At 49.4% G+C, this 25,404-nt stretch overlaps 2 protein-coding genes across 3 annotated transcripts; one reads left to right on the forward strand and one right to left on the reverse strand.

Annotated features, from left to right (window-relative positions):
• Nucleotides 1–313: 313 nt before the first annotated feature.
• LOC119229590 (keratin, type I cytoskeletal 18-like) lies at nt 314–8,820 on the reverse strand. Of its 2 annotated transcripts, none has more exons than XM_037490109.2 (7): nt 8,224–8,820; nt 6,902–6,984; nt 6,545–6,701; nt 6,289–6,453; nt 6,079–6,204; nt 800–1,020; nt 314–612 (listed from the first exon to the last, which is right to left on the reverse strand). In XM_037490109.2, exons 1-7 carry the CDS (start codon nt 8,671–8,673, stop codon nt 573–575), a joined length of 1,242 nt encoding a protein of 413 aa, XP_037346006.2. In that variant the 5' UTR covers nt 8,674–8,820; the 3' UTR covers nt 314–572. The 2 variants fall into 2 exon arrangements, with proteins under 2 accessions (XP_037346006.2, XP_037346007.2); XM_037490110.2 differs by having other exon boundaries at nt 757–1,020.
• A 5,196-nt stretch (nt 8,821–14,016) lies between these two features.
• Nucleotides 14,017–23,830, forward strand: LOC119194295 (keratin, type II cytoskeletal 8-like). Its single transcript, XM_037448520.2, has 9 exons — nt 14,017–14,516; nt 20,724–20,932; nt 21,727–21,787; nt 21,898–21,993; nt 22,116–22,280; nt 22,398–22,523; nt 22,637–22,857; nt 22,970–23,010; nt 23,188–23,830. The coding sequence occupies exons 1-9, from the start codon at nt 14,064–14,066 to the stop codon at nt 23,472–23,474; spliced, it is 1,659 nt and encodes a 552-aa protein (XP_037304417.2). The 5' UTR covers nt 14,017–14,063; the 3' UTR covers nt 23,475–23,830.
• The last annotated feature ends 1,574 nt before the right edge of the window (nt 23,831–25,404 follow it).

Raw genomic sequence — 25,404 nt, forward strand, 5'->3', positions numbered from 1 at the left:
AGGTCCTCTGCCCTCTAGTGGCCAAACAAGGCAGGTGTATCCACCCTGATGGCATGAAGAACTCAACAAACAATAATAGAAACATTGTTGTTTTACAATTAAGCCAGCAACAAAATCATGTCATTTATCAGCCATTCACTTTTGTGGTGTGGTTATTTGTTGAAGAGAAATGTTATCACCATTTGTCAGTTTCAATCATATTTTTCAATCAACAAAGCCTATAAAGTGCAATTAATATAATCACAACGTATTGCAAAACATGAACTGCATTTTATTACATTATCTAAAAAAAGTTTAGGCACTGGAGACATGACTGAGTCAACGAGTGGTTTTATTCATTTTTGTTTTGCAGGTCATGCCAGGGCAGCTTTTCAGATAGCTGGGCCTGTTTTGCTGTGGTGGTAAAAGGCCTTTATTGAGATCTACTTAAATCCTTTCTGGTTTACACAGAATGTGGTCTTGGTTCAAAATTGGCTTTCGATAATTGGACCAGCATGTCTTTTTTTCCGTTATGCATAGTTGTGGATTCTTCTCTTTCATTGTTGGGCTGGTCCCAGACTCTTTGCTCCAAATTAGCTTGCGGCCGCCAGCTCATCCAGTGCATCCTGGAGCCTGTGAAAAACACAAAGGGGACATTTTGACTTTCAAAATGTCCATGTGGAACTAGTCATGATAACTGACTGGAATTATTGCCTCGCTTCATAACAAGGTTGTACTTGACCATGCAAACCATGATAAGTTAATTTTAATATTCACCTCCACTACCATCAACACCTTGCTTGGGTCTCCTAATTCTTACTTGAAGTCTCCACCATCCATTAGACTCTTGTAAGTGCCAATCTCGGCCTCCAGTTTCATCTTCATGTTGAGCAGCGCCTCATACTCTTGGGTCTGATTCTGGATGTTTGCACGCAAGTTGGTCAGCTCCTCCTCTAGATGAACAATGATGCCGTTGTAGCGCTCCATTTCCATGTTGTTTCGCTGATCTGTGTTGCGTAGTGTCTCTTCTAAGGAAGCTTTCTGATAAAGGATTAAATAGCAGGAATAAGAAGGCTGCCAAAGACATTTTTTACGTGGGCAAATCTGATATAGTAGAACATGGGAAATCACAAAAAGAGGTAGTTAAATGATGGTCATTGTATTTTACAAACACATATTGCAGATTGTGGTGGCGGGCGTGGTTTCAGCCCGGCTGCAGGTGGGAGAGCGGGGGAGTGGCTCGGGGAACGGGGCCAGCTGGAGACAATAACAGCCAGCTGGGGATAATTGTGTGCGTTTTTCCCCCTATTTGAGCAGTAAGGCGGGGGTGAGCGGGGAACAGAGCGGGCTGGAGCGCCGACAGCAAAGCAGACAACGCTGTGTCAGTAAACCAAATAAAAACCGTGTTCCGCAAATACGACAGTGTCCGTGCCCTCATTCCGGAGAACCCGGCAACCGATAGCCAGAGTCGGCTACAGTGGCGCCCAACTCGGCGGAGAGGAAAAATGACGGACGAGGAGCAACGGCAGGAGATGGCGGCCCAGCCGGTGCTCGCACTGGGCCAGATGTTGGCAGAAATGGCAGCGATCCAGCGCGACCAGGCGGAGGCCAACCGCCAATTCCTGGGGGCGCTCCAGGCCCAGGTGGGGAGGCAGGCCCAGGCCCTGGAGCAATTGGTGGCGCGGGCGGAACCACCACCACCGATCCCGACAGCGATGGCGAGCCTGACTCTCCACCGGATGACGGCCGAGGACGATGCACAGGCATTCCTGGAGGCCTTCGAAACAACGGCGGAGGCGTGCGGGTGGCCGGCCGGGGAGTGGGCAGTGAGGCTGCTCCCGCTGCTAACAGGGGAGGCGCAGGCAGCAGCCATGGGGCTGCCCCCGGCGGCCCGGCGGGACTACGTGGCGGTGCGCAAGGCAGTGGTCGACAGACTGGGGTTGCTGCCGGAGGACCACCGGCGGCGATTCCGGGGGGCCAGGCTGGGACCCGAGGACCGGCCATTCGCCTACGGGCAGAGGCTCAAGGACGCGGCCGCCAGGTGGCTTCGGCCAGGCGGGGTGGGATCAGCCTCGGACGTCCTCGAGAAAGTGGTCCTCGAGCAGTTCGTGGAGGGGCTCCCGGCCCGGACGGCGGCGTGGGTCCGGTATCACCGCCCACCGACACTGGAGGCAGCCGTCACCCTGGCAGAGGACCACCTGGGGGTACACCCCCGCGGACCGGGCGACGGGGAGGGCGCGCCGCCCCGACCCGCGGCGGCAGCCCAGGGATGGAGCCAGCAGCAGGCGGCGGGACGACCCGGACCGGCCCCACGGCGGACACCGACGGCCCCGCACCGCGACCCCCCAACCACAGCAAGCCCCGGCCCCCTTCCTGACCCACGGGGAGGTTCTCAAGCGCCAGGGCAGGAGTGCTGGAGGTGCGGGCGGCCCGGCCACCTACGGAGGGAGTGCCCGCTAATGGAGGTGGGGCAGGTGATCCGGGTTGCCGGCGCTCCAGCACCCTCCCCCGGCCCGGGAGCGACGTACCGCGTTCCGGTAAGAACCCAGGGGGGTACACACCAGGCGATGGTGGATTCGGGCTGTTCGCAGTCCATGATACACCAGAGCCTGGTTCGGCCAGGGGCATTGGTAGAAGCGTCGCGGGTGAAAATTAGGTGTGTGCACGGGGACATTCATGAGTATCCCATAGTGTCCGTCGAACTTAGGTTCAAGGGGAAAAAATATAGAATAAAGGTCGCGGTTAGCTCCCGCCTGACGCACCCCGTAATTTTGGGAACGGATTGGGAGGGATTTAACGCGCTAATGGGAGAGGCTGCGGCCTGCGTTCACGACCGACAGGGACATGCGGTATTTGTGCTGTGCTCAGCGGTGACGCGAGGTCGTCCGACGCCGCCGGGGGAGGGGGGGAACCGGCGGAGCATCCCGTGGAGACTCCGGCGGTTCCCGAGTTTCGCTCCATGGAAGATTTTCCACTCGAGCAGTCTCGTGACGATACTCTACGCTCAGCCTACGACCAAGTGATAAAAATTGATGGTCATTTGGTGCGCCCTGGCGCAGCACTGTCGTACCCGCACTTCTCATTGATTAGGGACAGACTGTATAGAGTGAGTCGTGACACTCGAACGGGGCAGGAAAACACCCAGTTGCTGGTGCCGAAAAGCCGCCGGGAAATGATTTTCCAGGCGGCTCACTATAATCCGATGGCGGGTCACATGGGATACGGGAAAACACTAGACCGGATAATGGCCCGATTTTATTGGCCAGGCATCCGGGCGGATGCGCGCCGCTGGTGTGCGTCCTGCCCGGAGTGTCAATTGGTTAATTCACCAGCCATACCACGTGCCCCGCTGCGGCCGCTACCGTTTCACCGGAGCGCACGCGGATACCGCTTTGTGTTAGTCCTCATGGATTACGCAACCCGGTATCCGGAGGCAGTGCCATTGCGCAATATCTCTGCAAAGAGCGTCGCGCAGGCTCTGTTTCAGGTCATCTCCCGGGTTGGAATCCCGAAAGAGATTCTAACAGACCAGGGCACCTCGTTCATGTCGCGCACACTGGGAGAACTTTACGGGTTACTGGGCATTAAGTCCGTCCGCACGAGCGTGTACCATCCCCAAACCGACGGGTTGGTGGAGCGGATGAATAGGACGCTGAAGTCCATGATTCGTAAATTTATTAGCGACGATGAACGTAATTGGGATAAATGGCTTGACCCTCTGTTGTTTGCAGTCCGGGAGGTCCCCCAGGCCTCCACGGGATTTTCTCCCTTTGAGCTTCTGTTTGGCAGGTCACCAAGAGGGGTGCTGGACCTTATTAAGGAAAGCTGGGAGGAAGGTCCGAGCCCCGGGAAAAACGAGATCCAGTACGTTCTGGACCTGCGAGCAAAGCTCCACACACTGGGAAGGATGTCACGGGAGAATTTGCTCCAGGCCCAGGAACGACAACAGCGGCTGTACAACAGAGGAGCCATGCTGCGAGAATTCACACCGGGAGAAAAGGTACTTATATTACTTCCTACTTCCAACTCAAAACTCCTGGCTAAGTGGCAAGGGCCCTTCGAGGTCACACGCCGGGTGGGGGATGTTGATTATGAGGTGGTGCGGTCTGACAGGGGCGGTGCTACACAAATATACCACCTCAACCTCCTGAAAGCCTGGAGGGAGGCGGAGTCTGTTTCTCTGATTTCCACAGTATCGGAAAGAGAGGACCTGGGGCCGGAGGTGCCAAAAGCGGCTAATCCCACCCCGCTCCCGTGTGAGGGTCATCTCTCTGAGGACCAGAGAGCAGACGTTGCCCAGTTGCAGAAGCGGTTTGCTGATGTGTTCTCCCCCCGGCCAGGCCGCACCGACCTGATAATGCACAGAATTGAGACTCCCCCGGGGGTGACGGTAAGGTCACGACCCTATAGACTACCCGAACACAAACGAAAAGTGGTCCGGGAGGAATTAGCAGCTATGTTGGAAATGGGAGTAATAGAAGAGTCCAACAGCGCGTGGTGCAGCCCCATCGTTCTGGTGGCCAAGAAGGATGGGACTGTGCGGTTCTGCGTGGACTACCGCAAGGTGAATGACGTATCACGATTCGATGCTTACCCAATGCCCCGGGTCGACGAACTCCTGGACCGGCTGGGCACTGCACGTTTTTTTACGACCCTGGATTTAACTAAGGGCTACTGGCAGATTCCCCTGTCATCAGAGTCCAAAGAGAAAACGGCTTTCTCCACTCCGTATGGTTTGTACCAATTTACCATGCTTCCCTTTGGCTTGTTCGGTGCCCCGGCCACATTCCAGCGGCTCATGGACAAGGTACTGCGCCCGCACGCCGCGTATGCGGCCGCATACCTTGATGATGTTATTATCCACAGCACCACCTGGGCGGAGCATGTGCGGCGGGTGGACGCGGTGCTGGAGTCGCTGAGGCGGGCCGGGCTCACCGCCAACCCGGGGAAGTGTGCAGTTGGACGGAGGGAGGTACGGTATTTGGGGTACCACTTGGGGGGGGGGCAGGTGCGTCCTCAGGTGGACAAGACAGCGGCAATTGCAGCCTGCCCGCGCCCCAAGACGAAAAAGGAGGTGAGGCGGTTTTTGGGGCTGGCAGGTTACTACAGACGGTTCATCGCCGGGTTTGCGGACCTCACCAGCCCCTTGACCGACCTGACCCGGAAAGGTGCGTCAGATCCGGTCCAGTGGTCGGAGCAGTGCCAGCGGGCGTTTGAGAAGGTAAAACAGACTCTCTGTGGGGAGCCACTCCTCCACACACCTAACTTTTCTCTCCCGTTTGTTCTGCAGACCGACGCGTCGGACAGAGGGCTGGGGGCCGTTTTGTCCCAGGAGGTCGAGGGGGTCGACCGCCCGGTGGTCTACATCAGCCGGAAACTGTCGGAGAGGGAGGCCAGGTACAGCACGGTGGAGAAGGAGTGCCTGGCCATCCGGTGGGCGGTGGGCTCCCTGCGCTACTACCTCCTGGGACGCTCATTCACCCTCTGTTCGGACCACGCCCCGCTCCAATGGCTCCACCGCATGAAGGATACTAACGCCCGGATCACTCGGTGGTATCTGGCCATGCAGCCTTTTAACTTCAAGGTGGTCCATAGGCCGGGGACGCAGATGGTTGTGGCGGACTTCCTCTCCCGCCCTCTCGAGGGAGGGGGGGGGGAGTAAGCTAGGCCGGACGGCTCCCCGGCCTAAGTCGGGCGGTGGGGGTATGTGGTGGCGGGCGTGGTTTCAGCCCGGCTGCAGGTGGGAGAGCGGGGGAGTGGCTCGGGGAACGGGGCCAGCTGGAGACAATAACAGCCAGCTGGGGATAATTGTGTGCGTTTTTCCCCCTATTTGAGCAGTAAGGCGGGGGTGAGCGGGGAACAGAGCGGGCTGGAGCGCCGACAGCAAAGCAGACAACGCTGTGTCAGTAAACCAAATAAAAACCGTGTTCCGCAAATACGACAGTGTCCGTGCCCTCATTCCGGAGAACCCGGCAACCGATAGCCAGAGTCGGCTACACAGATATATTGCAGCACAACTTTAAAATCTAATGAGAGGATTTAATCATTTCATGCTCGTCATTAAAATGTAAAACGCGTTTTTGTAAAATGCAAGCTTACTAGGCTCTGTTGGGATGCAAGTTCAATTTCTAGGGTCTGCATCTGTCTGGCTAAGTCACTCCTCTCCATTTGGGCTCCCTGGAGGGCTTCTGTGTTCTGCGACACCTCCACCTGCACATCTGCAATCTGACAGGGAGACGGGGAATGGGTCTTAGCCAAAAAACAAGACAATTGCTTCAAGATTATTTACCCTTCAAAACGTTGCATCACCTGATTTTCATGCCACCGTTTGAGATCTTCTGCGTTCTTTATGGCCATCTTCTCGTAGTTGCCCCTCACTTCCGCCATGACCAGGGCCAGGTCCTGACCTTTGGGGGCGTCTATGTCCACTTGAACGCCCGACTGGGAGATCTGATTCCTTATCTCCGTCACCTCCTGTAGGACCAACATCCACAGAGAAATTAACAAACACATTCAGAGGTGAGTGAATATTGCCATTACGTATTTGGATGTACTGCGATCTCACGTCGTCGTGGTTCTTCTTCAGGAAGGCAAGCTCTTCCCTGACAGCTTCAATCTCACTCTCGATATTCATCCTGGTCATGTTGGTGTCATCTATGAGCTTCTTCAGTCCGCCGATGTCGGCCTCCACAGACTGGCGGATTGCCATCTCATTGTCAAACCTGTCGGAGATGTCAGCTGCTGTGTCAGCTGTTGTTCACGTCGTGGTCTATTGTATAACGTTACGAAATGGTGTGACTGGAGTTTCAAAGACGGTTTTTAGACTAGAAGCTGTATTTGCTGCAATCCTATTATCAGATATTTTTGCAAAGTCTATTATGCAAATGCATTTCTGTATAAAATAACATGAACAACAACGTACTTTACTTTGAAGTCGTCAGCAGCAAGGCGGGCGTTGTCGATCTGGAGCACAAAACGAGCGTTTTCCCCAATCTTATCAAAGATCTGGACAGGAAAAATGAAATGAAATGTTTTTTCTTTTGATAAAACAAGAGCATTGTTTAACCACACAGCTCTCCTAATAGTGCTCTAATCATTAGGCGCTTTTTGAATCCCCCCCTCCCCCTCTTATGAAACAATAAAAAAAAAAAACACAGTCATATCACACACAACGTGAGTGACTCCATGGTAACATTCAGAAAAAAGAGGAACCCGCAATATGAAGAACAGGAAAAGAGGATGTTCCCGTGCCAGAACAGAATCTGGTTTGTTTTAGCGATGTTGGAAAAATGGGTTTCCTATCTGAATAACTCATGCAGAGAGGATTTTATTCTTTGCCAAATCTCCGATTTTCCTTCTCTCCAATTGTCCCTCAGAGTTCTGTCCATTTCTCTGTCATCACTGTATGTTTATGTGTGCAGAGATTTCAAGTCTTCTGTTTTTGAGTTCATACTCTTAACTGCCTCAGAGGAGAAGAGGGAATACTCTGTGCCTCTGTGTGTAGAGAAAGAAGAAAAGTCACCATCAATGAGTCATTTTGTGACATTGAAGATCCTGAGTCTGTAGAAGAATGTGACATTTGACTCTGCACACTGAACGTGATTGTTGTATAGAAACCATTGAACTCACACGTATCTGTGCGCGGACACGCACACACACACGCACGTACACGCACACACTCGGCTGCTGGCAGACCGAGTTCCTTTGTGCGTGTGTGTCATAACCACACATCTGTTTCACATCGAGGACCTCCTACACCAGAAAACGCTTGGAGAATCACCATTTACAAGCAGGGCCGCTGGGAAAAGCTTTTGTCTGCTGAAGGACGTTTTTAGAGCTTTTCAGTAGGTCTCTCACGAGGATGCCCTCATGTTTGTGATTCATCAGACAAAGTTTTGTGGGGGGAGGGTTAGAGCTCAGCAACCACACCCTTCATTCTCTTGCCAGAAATTTGATAACCTTCAAAAAAAAAAAGCTCCCCAGTCTCAACACGAATCGTAATTTAGGTAGTTTAGTTAAGTTACTGACACGAGTACCGTTCAATTGTCCTATCTCAATTAATCTTGTAGTCAAGGCCACATTAAGCACTTAAGTATTTATTTACTGATATCACAGCCTTCACCAACATTGTCTTTCCGACAGAGTTGCATCAAAGTCGTCAGGCAACAACCACTGTTTCCTAGTTTTCACCACGTCACACTCACCACGTCACTTCTAGAGGTCAGCGTTCGGTGTCAGGCTTACCTGCTGGCGTAGGTCGTCTATGATGGGTTGATACTTGCTGTAGTCTCTCATGTTGGGGCCTCCCTTTTCCATAGCTTCCATGATCCTCATCTCCAGCTCCTTGTTGGCCTGCTCCAGGGTCCTCACCGTCTCCAGGTAGTTGGCCAGGCGGTCGTTCAGGTTCTGCATGGCTCCCCTCTCGTTGCCCATGATCCCAATACTGCCACCAGCACCACCACCACCGCTCGAAAAGGATGCACCGGCCCCTCCAAAACCTGAACCCATACCACCACCCATTCCACTGCTCAGCTTGTAGGCCGAGGAAGAGGAGGTCATCGGGGCACCGGAGCGCAGAGAAGAGACGGAGGCAGAGGAAATGCGGGAACCCATTCCACCAGCGCCGCCATAAATGCTGGCAGAACTGTACTTGGGTGCGGACCGGGACTGCACGGTGGACCTTCTGAAGCTCATTTTGAGTTTAGACAAAGCGGAGAATCAAGTGAGAAAAGCAGATGTGGAGACTCACCGCTGGCTGGTTTTAGAAAGGGACGCTGGCTGTGGGAAGTCTGTAACTTATAGTCCTGCTTTTCTCCCTCAATCACAGCTGGTCCCTCAGACCCTGCCCACTCCAACATCGCCCCAGTCCTTATTTCCTGTTCCCCTCCCCGTTCTGTGCTCTCATTCACCCACATGTTCCCTTTTTTCTTTTTTTTTTACATGTTTCCATGGTAATGTTTGAAGCATTTTTCAAAACACACATTACAACAACCAGGGCAAATGCATTTGATTAAAATAAATAACATGAACCTCAGTTAAAAACAGACAACATAAAGCAGTAGTTTGTTTGTTGTAAAGCACATGCTCTGACTATAATAGAGTTAAAGTAGAATATTCCTTTCAAGGCTGTGTTAAGCCTGGGTGAATGCCCATAAAAGGCACAATGTCTCACATTCACTGCATCCTTTCTAAATGTTCAGTCAGCCTTCGCCCCAAAATAAAGATTGCAACTACTTCTTATCTAGACAGAGAAAGTAAGATACTGTGTAGCAGCTGAAACAAAAATAGAGGGGGAGGGGGGAGGTTCTTTACTGGTTCATAGTCTTGCACAAAAGTACAAAATTAAGTAGTGGCATCAAAATGTTTGTCAGAGTAGTTGTGGTCAGAAATTTCCTATGGTTGCTGAACTGATTTACTGGTAAACACAGTGGCCATCACAATCCCAATTCAATACAAACAATATATGGAAGGCATTTACAATGAATCAGCTATGCAGAAGAAAACCAAGGACACCGCAGCTTCAATTATTACCAGATCAGATGACTAAATAACCCGAGTAAGGCAATGACCCATTGTTAACAATCAAAAGGAAAGAAAAGCTGCTCTCACTAGGTTATTATCACCTCGAATCTGTTGAGAATATTGAACAATTATCTTTGAAGTCTGCTGTGTCCTGAGAACTGCATTTGATATCTCAGCGAGATATCAAATGGATCCTTAATGAAGTGGAGGAAAAAAAAAACAGAATCTGGCAGAGGCTCAAACACCCTCCTAAGCTTCATGCCTACTGTCTTTGAGAACAACACAATTGGCTTGAAACAATGTTAAAAAAAACAGGAATGTAACTGGATCTTTTTCCCCCCAAAAAAGCTGCAATATGCATAGTTTATGAAAGAACCATGGAGATGTTTGTATGGGCCAAAGTTGTTGGTTGGAGCAGATATCACATTGAGTCCCAGAGAAGCAGATAATAAAACCTTGAACCACCCTGGGGAATCTGGCAGAGGTTCAAACACCCTCCTAAGCTTCATACAACCCAGTTCTTTTCTTTCCTGATCTTACCTCACCTTCATGGTTGATCAAGTTTCAATGTGTCTCACAATACCCCCTGGCCCCTTGCTTTTAGCAGTGCTTAATAATAAGGAGTGAGGAAAAACAGCATAACAAGAGTGGCAAAGCAAGAAAAAAGCAACGGAAGGACAGATGAGTCTGTCCTGTGACGAGGCGAGGCAGATATAAAGAGGAACGGTGACCCGAATCAGCGTGACTCACACCTCATGACAGTGTCTCCGCTGTCGTGTTTGTTTGAATGTCTGTTGGCAACACGTTGCCCCGCCCGCCAAGGCACAAATAAAAGCAAGGAATTAAAAAAAAAAAGAACAGGCTAAACCAATCTGTTGTTTAACGTATGTAGTATATTATATTTTTGTATATCATGCTTTCCTCGTGTGTCCGTATGACGATTTCTTTACGTGAATGACAACTTTATTTTATCACACGCAACAGTCAGATCTGAATTGCACACCTCATTTTCATATAGGAAAAAAAGCAGAGGAAAAGAGGAGGAACCCGAGTGTGTGAGTCACACTAAAACCAGAGCAGCAATGTGGAAACCATGACACAAGTTTATGTGCTCCATAAATCTTGGACAAGTCTCAGATTATTCTCTGAGCTTAACGCTGCCTTCAACAACCTTTTTCCTCCCTTCTTCTTTGGTTTACTTTCGCCATGTTGCAGTGTGGAATGAGAGCTCTCACATGCTTATATAGAAAGTCCCCAAAACATATTTGCAAAGACACATATGCATATCTGCGTGCACACTGTCAGATGTATAAAGGAATGCGGACACACGCAAGGGTGCCGCAATTGTCTAGCACGCTCCCTTTCTTATACCCTTCTATCCGCTCCACATCATTTCATTTAACTCATAAAAATGATTAAAAGGCTCCAAAAAAATATGTAAGTTCATCATTTTAATGGATATAAATTACAGTTGTAAGACCAAGATTGTCCACAAATCAAAGTGTCGGAGTGACACATCAGAGGTTAGTGAAATGTGTCGACTAAGAGACATTTTCTCTGTGGGATGCCATGTCCATTTCTAGCGCATAGACATTTCACAGGAAGACATAAAAAGAGCAGCGGTAGGACTGTTACAGAGGTGATTAACTCTCCCATTTCTCATATGGGGACAAATGAATAGTTCAATTTCAAGAAGGAGATGATGTATTTTATGTTAAATTTGAGGTATAAGTACAACTTTAGTTAAGCAAAAGATCTGAGTACTTTTCTCTTTTCTCCACTGGTTTTGCCTGTTACCATGCTAATATTTGCTAATTAGCAGTAAAAACGAATTATTACTGAGGCTATTGGTAATAAAAATATTTTTTTAAGTAAAAAGTTAAGTAACACCCACATTCTTTTTAAATGTAAACTGTTGCAGATTTCCCAGAAAACCATTTAGTATGCGTCAAGATGAGTCAGTTTATATAACAAAAACAACGTGGTGCCAGAGGTAAAAACATTGAAGCTAGTCATTTCATCGAAAGAGACCAAGTATGTCCGATGCAAATCTGGTGTTCATCCATTCAAAGCTTTCTTGGAGTTTTCCATCCGGATCAAGGTGGCGGACAGATGTACAACACAAACACTGCTTGCCCACATATTCTGACTTTGGAATGGTAAACTAATCAGCCACACCCGGCTCGTGGATCGAGTTACAGGCAGGAGGTCACACCGCATGGTCAATGAGGAACAGTGATGATACCATGTGACCAAATGATGCCACACCTCCTGTCTGTGATTCCTGGGTTTAAAGTGAACACTTTCCATCCTTCAGTCACTAGGGGGCATGCGTCCCGTGCTGAACAATCCAAGTGCAAGCACAGCACCTAAGTTCATAGAACGGGATGTTCTGTTTCTCTCTGACTTGTTACAATTAGCACATGTGTGTTGAACTCCATGCACCAGGCGGGTGTGTACATTTCCTTCATGTCTTTGCTGTAGGATTTTCTGTTCAAGCATCTCAAGGCCAATCAAGGCATTTTATAGCTGATTTGACTGAGAGTTTCTTACTGAACAGTCTCTAAAATCTGCGACTTAAAGGAACTAACAAACAAAGGATTTGAAGACATTTCAACATTTGTAATTTTTGTCTGTGTCTTTGTGTTCTGCTCTTCCTTCAGTAAGCTCTACTTTCACCTCATTTCCAGCCGTTATCTTGAGTCTAATCTTGTATATTCTATATTGCACACAAAGCACTCTGAATACATAATGTTCAATTAAACTATTTTACTGTGAAAAAGCATACAGGAGTGATGTCATCGCCATGAACACAACCTCCGGCTTGCTTAAGATTGCTGTGCACCATCCCGGTTTATTCTCTCAGATTCTTTTACTAATTGTCTTCTCATACCCCCACTTACTCATTTTCTCCCGCACACCTCCTCTATGTCTTATAGCATGTACGTGTTTCTCTCAGCACATTCCTGACTTGGTGTGTCATATAGCAGCTTCGTACAAACCAAAACATCATTGGCCTCTTCAGAGACAGATCATTTCCCTTCTTACTTTCTCCTTGCAGAATGAATGATCATATCTTGGAGGAGGGAGATTCAATCAAATTACATTCATGCCATCAAAAGTGATTAGTTGGTCCCTTGGTCCGAGAGGCCTATAAAACAATAAGAACTTTTTGACTCGTACGTCTGTGTTTGCCTCCAAGTTCAGCACAGCAGCTCCATTGTGAAGAGTGGTGGAACCTTTTTTTTTAGATTGGTCCAAAGCCTGAAAGTCCCACTCAGGTTGTTAAGTAACAAATGCATGTACTTTGTAGAAATGTGGCCGGTATATAGGCAAAGTCTTTTCAGAACTATATTGAAAAATGAAAAACAAAGGACAAGAAAATGTTCATCGAGGGAGTTTGTTCCAGTCATAAAAACTGCTTATGAGTCATTAATCTGCTGCGTGCCCTATTAATCATGATTTCCACAGCTCAAAATGATTGTTGGGGGTTTATGTTTTACATTAAACTGCAGTGAAACAATAAGGCCTTACCAAAAGTGTTTGACCATTAATATGTGCAACCATGGAAACTGAGATCTGTAAAATCTCTAATCAAGACCATTTATCTATCTGTCCATCCATCCATCTTTCTAGCTGTCCAACTATCTACCGTATCTAGCTATTTTTATGGTGGGCGGGGTAAAGGCTGCATAAAACACGGGTGGAGTTCAGAATTAAAGAAAAAGACAAACTTTGTTTACTCTTCACCTGGCGATATGGGAGGAATGTTTACTGTGTGTGCACAGCCTGTCCACCGATGACAATGGAAACATTGAGCTGCACCTTAGTTGTGCAACGTGAAGACTTTTACAGTAACACAGGCCTTGTAACTTTGATGTTTGAGATGCTACCTCTTAAAGTCCTTACATTTAACTTTTTGCTAAAAAAAAAACTAAAAAAAACTTTACACATTTGATAGTGGAACATATTCAGTGGTTAAGTCGGGTTCTCCCACAGTTATGAGACATACGGTCACATAGCTCACAAAGCACATCGCACTGGGCGCCCACTATTTACTTTGCAATCTCTCACATCTACGAGAACCGTTGTAAAGTAGAAGAGAGGGTCATAAAATGATGTGCTCGCTCATTATACCCTATACATTAGATTCCGGTATTCTGAGTATGTGGTTGTGCGTGGTTGGGTATGGATGACACAACTAGATGATGTAGAGTCCAGTGTAGAACAATGCTCTGACTGCAAAATACGTTGACAGGATTTGTTACTATGATGTAAAGCACCGTTATATTTTCAACAGAAATAAAAAGCTTTTATAGATACTGGCACTTACTTTTATGTAATTATTCTACTCCTTCCAACACACAGCAAACAAGATTGTGTTCCCTGACATTCCCCCATCCTTCCCTCCCCTGCCGAGAGACACCAGCCAATCAAACCTCAGCTGTGTCCCTCCCCTGCTCTAATAAATAGCACTGGGCATCTGGGAGGGTCTATCTGCTGGCTCTCCTTCTCTCCGCAGAGTCTCTCCTCTCAAACCACCTCAGACTTCCTCTTCCACCATGTCTACCAGAGCCATGAAGACCACCACCTTCTCCAATGTATCCTCCTCCAGGGGCCCGTCCCAGGGCTTCAGCAGCCGCTCCTGCTCCGGCTACGGTGGACAGAGTGGTGGCAGGCCGAGCTACGCTGTCCGCAGCTCCTACGGGGGATTGGGCAGCAGTGGCACTTCTGTGGGCACCGGGGGGTTTAAATTGGCCAGTGGGTATATTGGCGGGGGGTCTGGACAAAGAGGAGGTGGGGTAGAGTTTGGCTACGGGGGCTATGGGGGCTTTGGTGGCGGAATGGGTGGCATGGCCAATGAAGGGATGAATCCCATCACTGCGGTGACGGTGAACAAGAGCCTGCTGGCTCCCCTGAACCTGGAGATTGACCCCACCATCCAGATGGTCCGCACACAGGAGAAGGAGCAGATCAAGACCCTCAACAACCGCTTTGCTTCCTTCATTGACAAGGTCAGTCAACGTGAGACTGAGATGAGACGTCACACCATTGTTTTAGTAAGACGTGGTGTCTTTTAATGCAGAGAAACTGCATTGACAAAATTGCAATAATCGTGACAATCAGCACATGTAGTATGTCCTATTATAGGTGATACTGTGGAGAATACTGGCTGTTTTGAGTAATGGCTTAGCTTCCTCATGTTAGAAGAGGATCAACCTGAAAACATAACACGTTGGGCTGGGATGAAGTGAAGAACTTGAAGGGGTGTTGTACGGTGGGTGCGTCGTGCGGATAAAGGGCTCGGAGCCAGGATCGAGTATTTACAACACGTTTTATTGTTTTCAGGAAACCGTGCCAGCGTCGGGCTCTCTCGTTGTCCCCGCTCTCTTCCTCCTCGCTCGTCCTCCCCTTACTCCTTAAATGCAGAGGACCCACACACACACACACGCACACACACACACACAATCACCCACAGCTGATAATTATTATTTCCACCTGGCCCTGTTCCCCGAGCCACTCCCCCTCTCTCCCCCCTGCAGCCGAGCTGAAACCACGCCCGCCACCACATACCCCCACCGCCCGACTTAGGCCGGGGAGCCGTCCGGCCTAGCTTACTCCCCCCCCCCTCCCTCCAGAGGGCGGGAGAGGAAGTCCGCCACGACCATCTGCGTCCCCGGCCTATGGACCACCTTGAAGTTAAAAGGCTGCATGGCCAGATACCACCGAGTGATCCGGGCGTTAGTATCCTTCATGCGGTGGAGCCATTGGAGCGGGGCGTGGTCCGAACAGAGGGTGAATGAGCGTCCCAGGAGGTAGTAGCGCAGGGAGCCCACCGCCCACCGGATGGCCAGGCACTCCTTCTCCACCGTGCTGTACCTGGCCTCCCTCTCCGACAGTTTCCGGCTGATGTAAACCACCGGGCGGTCGACCCCCTCGACCTCCTGGGACAAAACGGCCCCCAGCCCTCTGTCCGACGCGTCGGTCTGCAGCACAAACGGGAGAGAAAAGTTAGGTGTGTGGAGGAGCGGCTCCCCACAGAGAGTTTGCTTTACCTTCTCAAACGCCCGCTGGCACTGCTCCGACCACTGGACCGGATCTGACGCACCTTTCCGGGTCAGGTCGGTCAAGGGGCTGGTGAGGTCCGCAAACCCGGCGATGAACCGTCTGTAGTAACCTGCCAGCCCCAAAAACCGCCTCACCTCCTTTTTTGTCTTGGGGCGCGGGCAGGCTGCAATTGCCGCTGTCTTGTCTACCTGGGGACGCACCTGCCCCCCCCCCAAGTGGTACCCCAAATACCGTACCTCCCTCCGTCCAACTGCACACTTCCCCGGGTTGGCGGTGAGCCCGGCCCGCCTCAGCGACTCCAGCACCGCGTCCACCCGCCGCACATGCTCCGCCCAGGTGGTGCTGTGGATAATGACGTCATCCAAGTATGCGGCTGCATATGCGGCGTGCGGGCGCAGCACCTTGTCCATGAGGCGCTGAAACGTGGCCGGGGCACCGAACAAGCCGAAGGGAAGCATGGTAAATTGGTACAAACCATACGGAGTGGAGAAAGCTGTTTTCTCTTTGGACTCTGACGACAGGGGAATCTGCCAGTAGCCCTTAGTTAAATCCAGGGTCGTAAAAAAACGTGCAGTGCCCAGCCGGTCCAGGAGTTCGTCGACCCGGGGCATTGGGTAGGCGTCGAATCGTGACACATCGTTCACCTTGCGGTAGTCCACGCAGAACCGCACAGTCCCATCCTTCTTGGCCACCAGAACGATGGGGCTGCACCAGGCGCTGTTGGACTCTTCTATTACCCCCATCTCCAACATTGCCGCTAATTCCTCCCGAACCACTTTTCTTTTGTGTTCGGGCAGTCTGTAGGGTCGTGACCTCACCGTCACCCCCGGGGGTGTCTCGATTTGGTGCATTATCAGGTCGGTGCGGCCTGGCTGGGGGGAGAACACATCAGCAAACCGCTCCTGCAACTGGGCAATGTCCGCTCTCTGGTCCTCAGAGAGATGACCCTCACACGGGAGCGGGGTGGGATTGGCCGCTTTTGGCACCTCCGGCCCCAGGTCCTCTCCTTCCGATACTGTGGAAATCAGAGACACAGACTCCGCCTCCCTCCAGGGTTTCAGGAGGTTGAGGTGGTATATTTGCGTAGCCCCGCCCCTGTCAGACCGCACCACCTCATAATCAACATCCCCCACCCGGCGTGTGACCTCAAAGGGCCCTTGCCACTTAGCCAGGAGTTTTGAGTTGGAAGAAGGAAGTAATACAAGTACCTTCTCTCCCGGTGTGAATTCTCGCAGCTTGGCTCCTCTGTTGTACAGCCGCTGTTGTCGTTCCTGGGCCTGGAGCAAATTCTCCCGTGACATCCTACCCAGTGTGTGGAGCTTTGCTCGTAGGTCCAGGACGTACTGGATCTCGTTTTTCCCGGGGCTCGGACCTTCCTCCCAGCTTTCCTTAATAAGGTCCAGCACCCCTCTTGGTGACCTGCCAAACAGAAGCTCAAAGGGGGAAAACCCTGTGGAGGCCTGGGGAACCTCCCGAACTGCAAACAACAGAGGGTCAAGCCATTTATCCCAATTACGTTCATCGTCGCTAATAAATTTACGAATCATGGACTTCAGCGTCCTATTCATCCGCTCCACCAACCCGTCCGTCTGGGGGTGGTAAACGCTGGTGCGGACGGACTTAATGCCCAGTAACCCGTAAAGTTCTCCCAGTGTGCGCGACATGAACGAGGTGCCCTGGTCTGTTAGAATCTCTTTCGGGATTCCAACCCGGGAGATGACCTGAAACAGCGCTTGCGCAACGCTCTTTGCAGAGATATTGCGCAATGGCACTGCCTCCGGATACCGGGTTGCGTAATCCATGAGGACTAACACAAAGCGGTATCCGCGTGCACTCCGGTGAAACGGCCCGATTAGATCCATGCCGACGCGCTCGAACGGGACCTCCACCAGCGGTAGAGGCCGCAGCGGGGCGCGCGGGATGGCTGGTGCATTGACTAACTGACACTCCGGGCAGGACGCACACCAGCGGCGCGCGTCCGCCCGGATGCCTGGCCAATAAAATCGGGCCATTATCCGGTCTAGTGTTTTCCCGTATCCCATGTGACCCGCCATCGGATTATAGTGAGCCGCCTGGAAAACCATTTCCCGGCGGCTTTTCGGCACCAGTAACTGTGTGTTTTCTTGCCCCGTTCGAGTGTCACGACTCACTCTATACAGTCTGTCCCTAATCAATGAGAAGTGCGGGTACGACTGTGCGGCGTCAGGGCGCACCAAATGACCATCAATTCTTATCACTTGGTCGTAGGCTGAGCGTAGAGTATCGTCCCGAGACTGCTCGAGTGGAAAATCTTCCATGGAGCGGAACTCGGGAACCGCCAGAGTCTCCACGGGAGGCTCCGCCGGTTCCCCCTCTCCCCCGGCGGCGTCGGACGACCTCGCGTCACCGCTGAGCACAGCACAAATACCGCATGTCCCTGTCGGTCGTGAACGCACCCCCGCAGCCTCACCCAGTAGCGCGTTAAATCCCTCCCAATCCGTTCCCAAAATTACCGGGTGCGTCAGGTGGGAGCTAACCGCGACCTTTAATCTATATTTTTTCCCCTTGAACCTAAGTTCGACGGACACTATGGGATACTCATGAACGTCCCCGTGCACACACCTAATTTTCACCCGCGACGCCTCCATCAATGCCCCGGGCCGAACCAGGCTCTGGTGTATCATGGACTGCGAACAGCCCGAATCCACCATCGCCTGGCGTGTACCCCCCTGGATTCTTACCGGAACGCGGTACGTCGCTCCCGGGCCGGGGGAGGGTGCTGGAGCGCCGGCAACCCGGATCACCTGCCCCACCTCCATTAGCGGGCACTCCCTCCGTAGGTGGCCGGGCCGCCCGCACCTCCAGCACTCCTGCCCTGGCGCTTGAGAACCTCCCTGTGGGTCGGGAAGGGGGCCGGGGCTTGCTGTGGTTGGGGGGTCGCGGTACGGGGCCGTCGGTGTCTGCCGTGGGGCCGGTCCGGGTCGTCCTGCCGCCCGCTGCTGGCTCCATCCCTGGGGTGCCGCCGCGGGTCGGGGCGGTGGTGGCGCGCCCTCCTTGTTGCCCGGTCCGCGGGGGTGTACCGCCAGGTGGTCCTCTGCCAGGGTGACGGCTGCCTCCAGTGTCGGTGGGCGGTGATACCGGACCCACGCCGCCGTCCGGGCCGGGAGCCCCTCCACGAACTGCTCGAGGACCACCTTCTCGAGGACGTCCGCGGCTGACCCCACCCCGCCTGGCAGGAGCCACCTGGCGGCCGTGTCCTTGAGCCGCTGCCCGTAGGCGAATGGCCGGTCCTCGGGTCCCAGCCTGGCCCCCCGGAACCGCCGCCGGTGGTCCTCCGGCAGCAGCCCCAGCCTGTCGACCACTGCCTTGCGCACCGCCCCGTAGTCCCGCCGGACCGCCGGGGGCAGCCCCATGGCTGCTGACTGCGCCTCCCCTGTTAGTAGCGGGAGCAGCCTCACTGCCCACTCCCCGGCCGGCCACCCGCACGCCTCCGCCGTCGTTTCGAAGGCCTCCAGGAATGCCTGCGCGTCGTCTTCCGCCGTCATCCGGTGGAGCGTCAGGCTCGCCACCGCTGTCGGGATCGGTGGTGGTTCCGCCCGCGCCACCAATTGCTCCAGGGTCTGGGCCTGCCTCCCCACCTGTGCCTGGAGCGCCCCCAGGAATTGGCGGTTGGCCTCCGCCTGGTCGCGCTGGATTGCCGCCATTTCCGCCAACATCCGGCCCAGCGCGAGCACTGGCTGGGCCGCCATCCCCTGCCGTTGCTCCTCATCCGCCATTTCTCCTCTCCGCCGAGTTGGGCGCCACTGTACGGTGGGTGCGTCGTGCGGATAAAGGGCTCGGAGCCAGGATCGAGTATTTACAACACGTTTTATTGTTTTCAGGAAACCGTGCCAGCGTCGGGCTCTCTCGTTGTCCCCGCTCTCTTCCTCCTCGCTCGTCCTCCCCTTACTCCTTAAATGCAGAGGACCCACACACACACACACGCACACACACACACACAATCACCCACAGCTGATAATTATTATTTCCACCTGGCCCTGTTCCCCGAGCCACTCCCCCTCTCTCCCCCCTGCAGCCGAGCTGAAACCACGCCCGCCACCACAGGTGTATTCCAATACGAGCAATATCCTTCAGAAGTAGATTCAGTGGTCATGAAAGTAGTGCCAGCTGTGCTCTCGCGTTGTCCCTCCATCCATCTTCAAAGCTGCTTTTCCTTCTTACTTTGCAAATTCATTGTTCTTTTTTAAAATTACAATTGCTTGATGATTAAAGCCTGTGAAACACCTACAGTTAAAAACAATAGAGGGCGAAAAGCTTACTGAGTGGAATATTTCACTCAAATAAAACATTTCATCAGAACCATATCAGTTATCTGCATAAGTTAAAACTATGCTATGCCCTCACTATAAAAATAGATTACTTATTACATATGATTATAGTAATTTGTGTGGACTCTCAACCACCTGAGACTGATCAGATTCTAATCACCCATTGTCAGATTCTTTAGGAGGGGCCTCTTCTAGTCTTCTCAAGTTAATCTGTAAATCAATCACAATGAAACTAATTCTGTAGATCGGTAAAACGTAGTGTGAATCGTTTGGCACGCTCTGTCATCATGTTGGCTGAAGGGTAGCAGGACCCCACCCTGCAGTAAACGCTCAATAGTAGAGTTGTAAATGGGAAACTGGGAGGCACAGTACCTCTTTGTGTCAAAAAGTGGCATTATGGGTGAGAAATAAATGAGGAGTAATTGATGTGACATTTAGAGGCAAGGCAAGGCAATTCAAAGTGTTTCACATGGAACCATTTAAACACAAGGCAAAAGACACGTTGCAGTGCAGTTAATGAAACAAACAGGAAAAAGCATCCACTTCACCCTTGATTTTGGAGCCAGGAATCCATTCACATTTTTAAATGTAATGTTTAATTTCTATTTACATGCATCATATATTTGTTATACACCACAAACACAAATACACACACACACACACACAAACATAAATACACACATTATGGTCCACCGCACCTTAATACATTAATATATTATTGAGTTATGTACTTCATTTTGGCAACAATTATCTCCCAAATATTCAACCATCAAGACTGTAATTTTCTGAATACTTGCCTCTTCTTTATTGATCATGATTTGATCATTTCTATTTGTCTGTTTGCAGGTACGTTTCCTAGAACAGCAGAACAAAATGCTGGAGACCAAGTGGAAACTTGTGCAGGAGCAGACCACGTCTCGCTCAAACGTCGACGCCATGTTCGAAGCCTACATTGCCAACATGCGTAAGCAGCTAGACAACTTGGGACACGAAAAAGTCAAACTCGAGTCCGACATGCATCATATGACGGGCCTGGTGGAGGACTTCAAAAACAAGTGAGTGGAGTAGATGTTTCATTGTTCAGTTTGTCAATGTACCTATAATCAATATTTTTAGAAATAGATTAAATTAATAATAATATCCTTATATTTCTTTATTTTAAAATGATTATGAGAGGTGTGAATCTCGACAAAGCATTTAAGCGTAATTTCCAGTGCATTCTTGCTTTGGACTTTTGTGTTATTCTCGGCCATCCACACGATTTTGACATGGGTGCCTTAGGGTGTTTGAGGCTCGCTGACAGGTATTTCGAGCCCTTTGTCTGACTTTGCCGATGGGAATAAACCACAGGCCATTGCAATGTAACATTAAAAATGGGATAACCAGTAAAAGCATGGAGAATAAAGACGACGGCACACTGTGTCATGTTTAAATTTAGACAGAAACGTTAAGGATTAAAGACGGAACAAATAAAACCAACACAAAATCAGATGATATTTACTCACTTTTCATTGAATATTTTTCATCATCAAAGCTTTTTATTACATTGTCATTGTAATTTGAGGGATATGTTGCAGCCCATTTCTGTTTACACCATTTCCAGCTCCTACAGACTCTCACCCTCAACCACTTGGTGATGTCAAACAAGTGGACATTGGGATTGGCCCTCTGTGTTTACAGCTTGTTTAAGGAAATGCACATTTGGATTAAAAGAATATACATCTTGTGACATATACATAGAAGTTATGCATAGGGATCAGATGAGAGGAAAGAATACACTTAAGGAAATAATTACAGTTCTTTCTGATTGAAAAGCTTATCTTACAGTAAAATTATCTTTTTTCTTCAGGTTTGAGGATGAGATCAACAAGCGCAACGAGTGTGAGAACAACTTTGTCCTACTGAAGAAGGTCAGTTTATGTCTAACATATTCTTGATCTGTAATACGCCTTGGAGCAGTACGAGCCCACAATGGTCATTTGTACAATTAATATCCTCAGCGTTGTCTTCCCCTGTGCAGGACAGTGATGCAGCCTACATGATAAAAGTGGAACTGGAATCCAAACTGGATGGGCTCTCTGATGAGATTGAGTTCCTGAGGCAGATTTATGATACAGTAATTACCGTATTTTACTTTTCATTGGCCCAAAAATGTTATTTAACCACATTTCCCCTTGAAACAATGAGCATTCTCATGTTGTTCATTTTTTTTCTATGTTTTTTAATTATCCTGTGTAGGAAATCCATGAGTTGCAGAGCCAGATCAAGGACACATCAGTTGTGGTGGAGATGGACAACAGCCGTAACCTTGACATGGACGCCATCGTTGCAGAAGTGCGCGCCCAGTATGAAGACATCGCCAACCGCAGCAGAGCCGAGGCTGAGTCCTGGTACCAGACCAAGGTGAGATCACTATTTATCATGTCAAATTAAAAATGTCCTTAGCAAGCAAGCATCACCAACTGAACTGTACTTGGTGATTTGTTATGTGTCAGTCTGACTTGTCCTCGTCTGTATTAGTATGCAGAGATGCAGCAGTCAGCAGGTCAATATGGTGATGATCTGAAATCAACCAAAGCTGAGATCTCTGACATGAACCGCAGGATAATGAGGCTGCAGTCTGAAATTGAAATGGTTAAATCACAGGTGAGCGCTACACATTTTGTTTCCATTTGATCAAATTTATGCACGTTTTTACTGGTTTTATCAGGACTATAAGGATGTTTGTATTACAGTTCACACTACCTCTTCTCCTCTAGCGAAACAATTTAGAAGCACAGATTGCAGAGGCTGAGGAGCGCGGTGAGCTGGCAGTTAAGGACGCTAAACTCCGCATCAGAGACCTGGAAGAAGCGCTCCAGAGAGCCAAGCAGGACATGACCCTTCAAGTCCGCCAGTACCAGGAACTGATGAATGTCAAGCTGGCTCTGGACATAGAGATTGCCACCTACAGGAAGCTGCTGGAAGGAGAGGAGTACAGGTAGGATGCTGCTATGAAAGCACCAGTGGAGGTGATGAGAAGTGTCTTTCTGCTGAAAATCATTGGGTATATCTCATGATATTCACACATATTTTTCTGTCTTTCTTTACAGGTTGGCAACTGGAATCAAGACCAATATATCCAAGCATACTTGTAAGTTCCTGTTGGAGCAAATATTTAATGTGGTTAGAATTAGAATATAACCTTCATGAGTTTCCCTTCAATTATCCCATCACAATAGACGTCTTCATCCAAGCCTCCTCTTTTATGTCCCTTTCCACTAAAACGTATGCCTGTGGTATTTATTTATTTTCTCCCCTTGATATGCAGCTGTGAACTACAACGCCTTCGGCCTGGAGAGCTCCCGAACTCCTTCCTACGTCAGCTGCTCCTTCGATGGAGTCAAGCCCAGCAGTGGTTCAGTCGATGCCCTCGATGGAGCAACAGTGAAGAGCACCACAGTCACTAAGACAGAAACCATGGTGGTCAAGACTGAGGGAAAGAAGGAGGAGGAGAAGGAGGAAGAAGAGAAGCAGCAAGTGGCAAGCGAGGAGCCAGCCGCCGTAGAGAGCAAGGAGGAGGTGGAGCGGGTGGAGGCTGAAGCTGTGGCTGAGTGACCCAGACACTTACCTTATCATTCAGTTCTTTACTGATGTGCCTTCTTCAAATAATGTTTCTTCTGGATGCCAGAATCCTTAATATCCTCAATGAAGAGATGACATTGGATGAGTCTCTGTGCACGTTTATGTAAAATTCTTTACGGTCAACTTTCTCAGTCAGTTTCTGTCGTGGTGCACTAGTTCAGAGAACACTGCACCACCCTTGTTTAGCCAGCAAGGGACACTATTGTATCTGCTTTGCTCTGCTGCAAAAAAAGCTTCATCACGACTTCTGGTTGTCAAAACACATTGTTTGGTGCACGTAGTGCTGTTGGTTACACCTGGAGTCCTGTTTGATCCACAATAAATCTTCTACAACCTTTATTTCACACGATCTCCTTGTGTGTTTTGTTGGATTGCATTTTTTTAATCTAAGTTTGGTGTAGATGCACTTCTGTGAAAACTCTTTCAATTAATTTTGTGAAACACGACATACAACCCGACATAAAATGATGAAATCGTTACCAGAAATATCAAAAGAAACACAATGTGAAACAGTGTGTTGGCATTTCAACATGAAATTGTCCTGAAGGGACTTTCAGGTGTGTTTATATACACAAGCGCGCACACACGCACACACACACACACCCATAGTAAGTTTCAACAGCATTCAAAACCAAAAGTGATTAGATCCTTTAAACATTTAGTTGTCGAGTCCCAGCCTGCCTCTGTATGACCAAACAACCTTTAGCCCGTTCTGTAAAAAAGAATGGTTTTTAAGGTGAAACACATGCAAATCAAAGAAAGTCTAACACGCTGTCATATTCAAATTCTGCATAGTTTTATCAATGAATGCAACATAGCAATTCTGTGTGTGTCTGCACAAAAGTAGCATGTCATTCGTTTGAAGTAAAAGTTATTTTTCTCACTCAGCAAACGATTTCCTAGGAGGCCTTTGCAGCCCTGGAAGAACAGGTTTCAACAAAACTTGTGGTGTTGCCACACCCAAGGCTACACAAACGTTCATTAAGTTTAAAACAGAGAGCTGCACAAATCCCACACACTCTTTGTAGGGAACTGTGGCTGCTGACAAACGGAAATGTTTCAGGTTTGATGCTTGATTAATATTTTCCATGAACATAATATAACACAATGCAGTCTTTAAACACAAAGTAATAGCTGTATGAGGCTACGTAAGATGAAAAAATAACTGTGGTGGTTCAAACGGACTCTACTTTGATTGGCAAAAAAATAGATTAAGGCTGCAAGTGGCTCAAAGCAAAATAATTTACAGACACTAGCGAACTCGCTTTTTTCTCATTTGTTCGCACCTCGGGCAGTGAGGTTGCTGAACAGCTGATACACCCCAACACACAGCATGTGATGTCTCTGTAATACCCTGTAATATATATTGAGTTTTTTCTTCTTTTTTTGGGGGAATGTGTGCACAGTTTGTACCGTAGAGCCACATTGTGTACGCATTTAATTGTATTTGAACACACATGACATGAATTTGTAGCTGATTAACTTAGAAAAATAGATGATAAATAAGACAAAAGTAAGCTTTTGTTTCAAAAAAGTTTTGTTTTAGGTATTTAAGATTATCTGGAATGTGACTGATAAAAAGTACATTAAACTTCATGGAAACAACAAATGGTATAAAAAAAACATGGTTACAATCTGTGTCCCTGGAATCTGTTCACGGTTTTTAAAATGCATTCTTGGACATGAGGCGTTGTCCCCACAGGGTTGCGTCTTATCTGCGAGTGATTGACTTAAACCTTTGAGTATCTTTTGGGAGTGTGTTTGTTTGCTTCGTAAAGGAATCTGCTCTGACAGCTTCTGCTACAAGGACGTATGGCGCTGTATGCTGCTGCTGCAGCAGCTGGTAGTCCTATGGAGTCTGCTGGTTACAGTTGAAACAATTCAGAATCTTTTTTCATTCATT

The sequence above is a fragment of the Pungitius pungitius genome, chromosome 8 (genome assembly GCF_949316345.1).
Source record: "Pungitius pungitius chromosome 8, fPunPun2.1, whole genome shotgun sequence".
Lineage (NCBI taxonomy): Eukaryota > Metazoa > Chordata > Actinopteri > Perciformes > Gasterosteidae > Pungitius > Pungitius pungitius.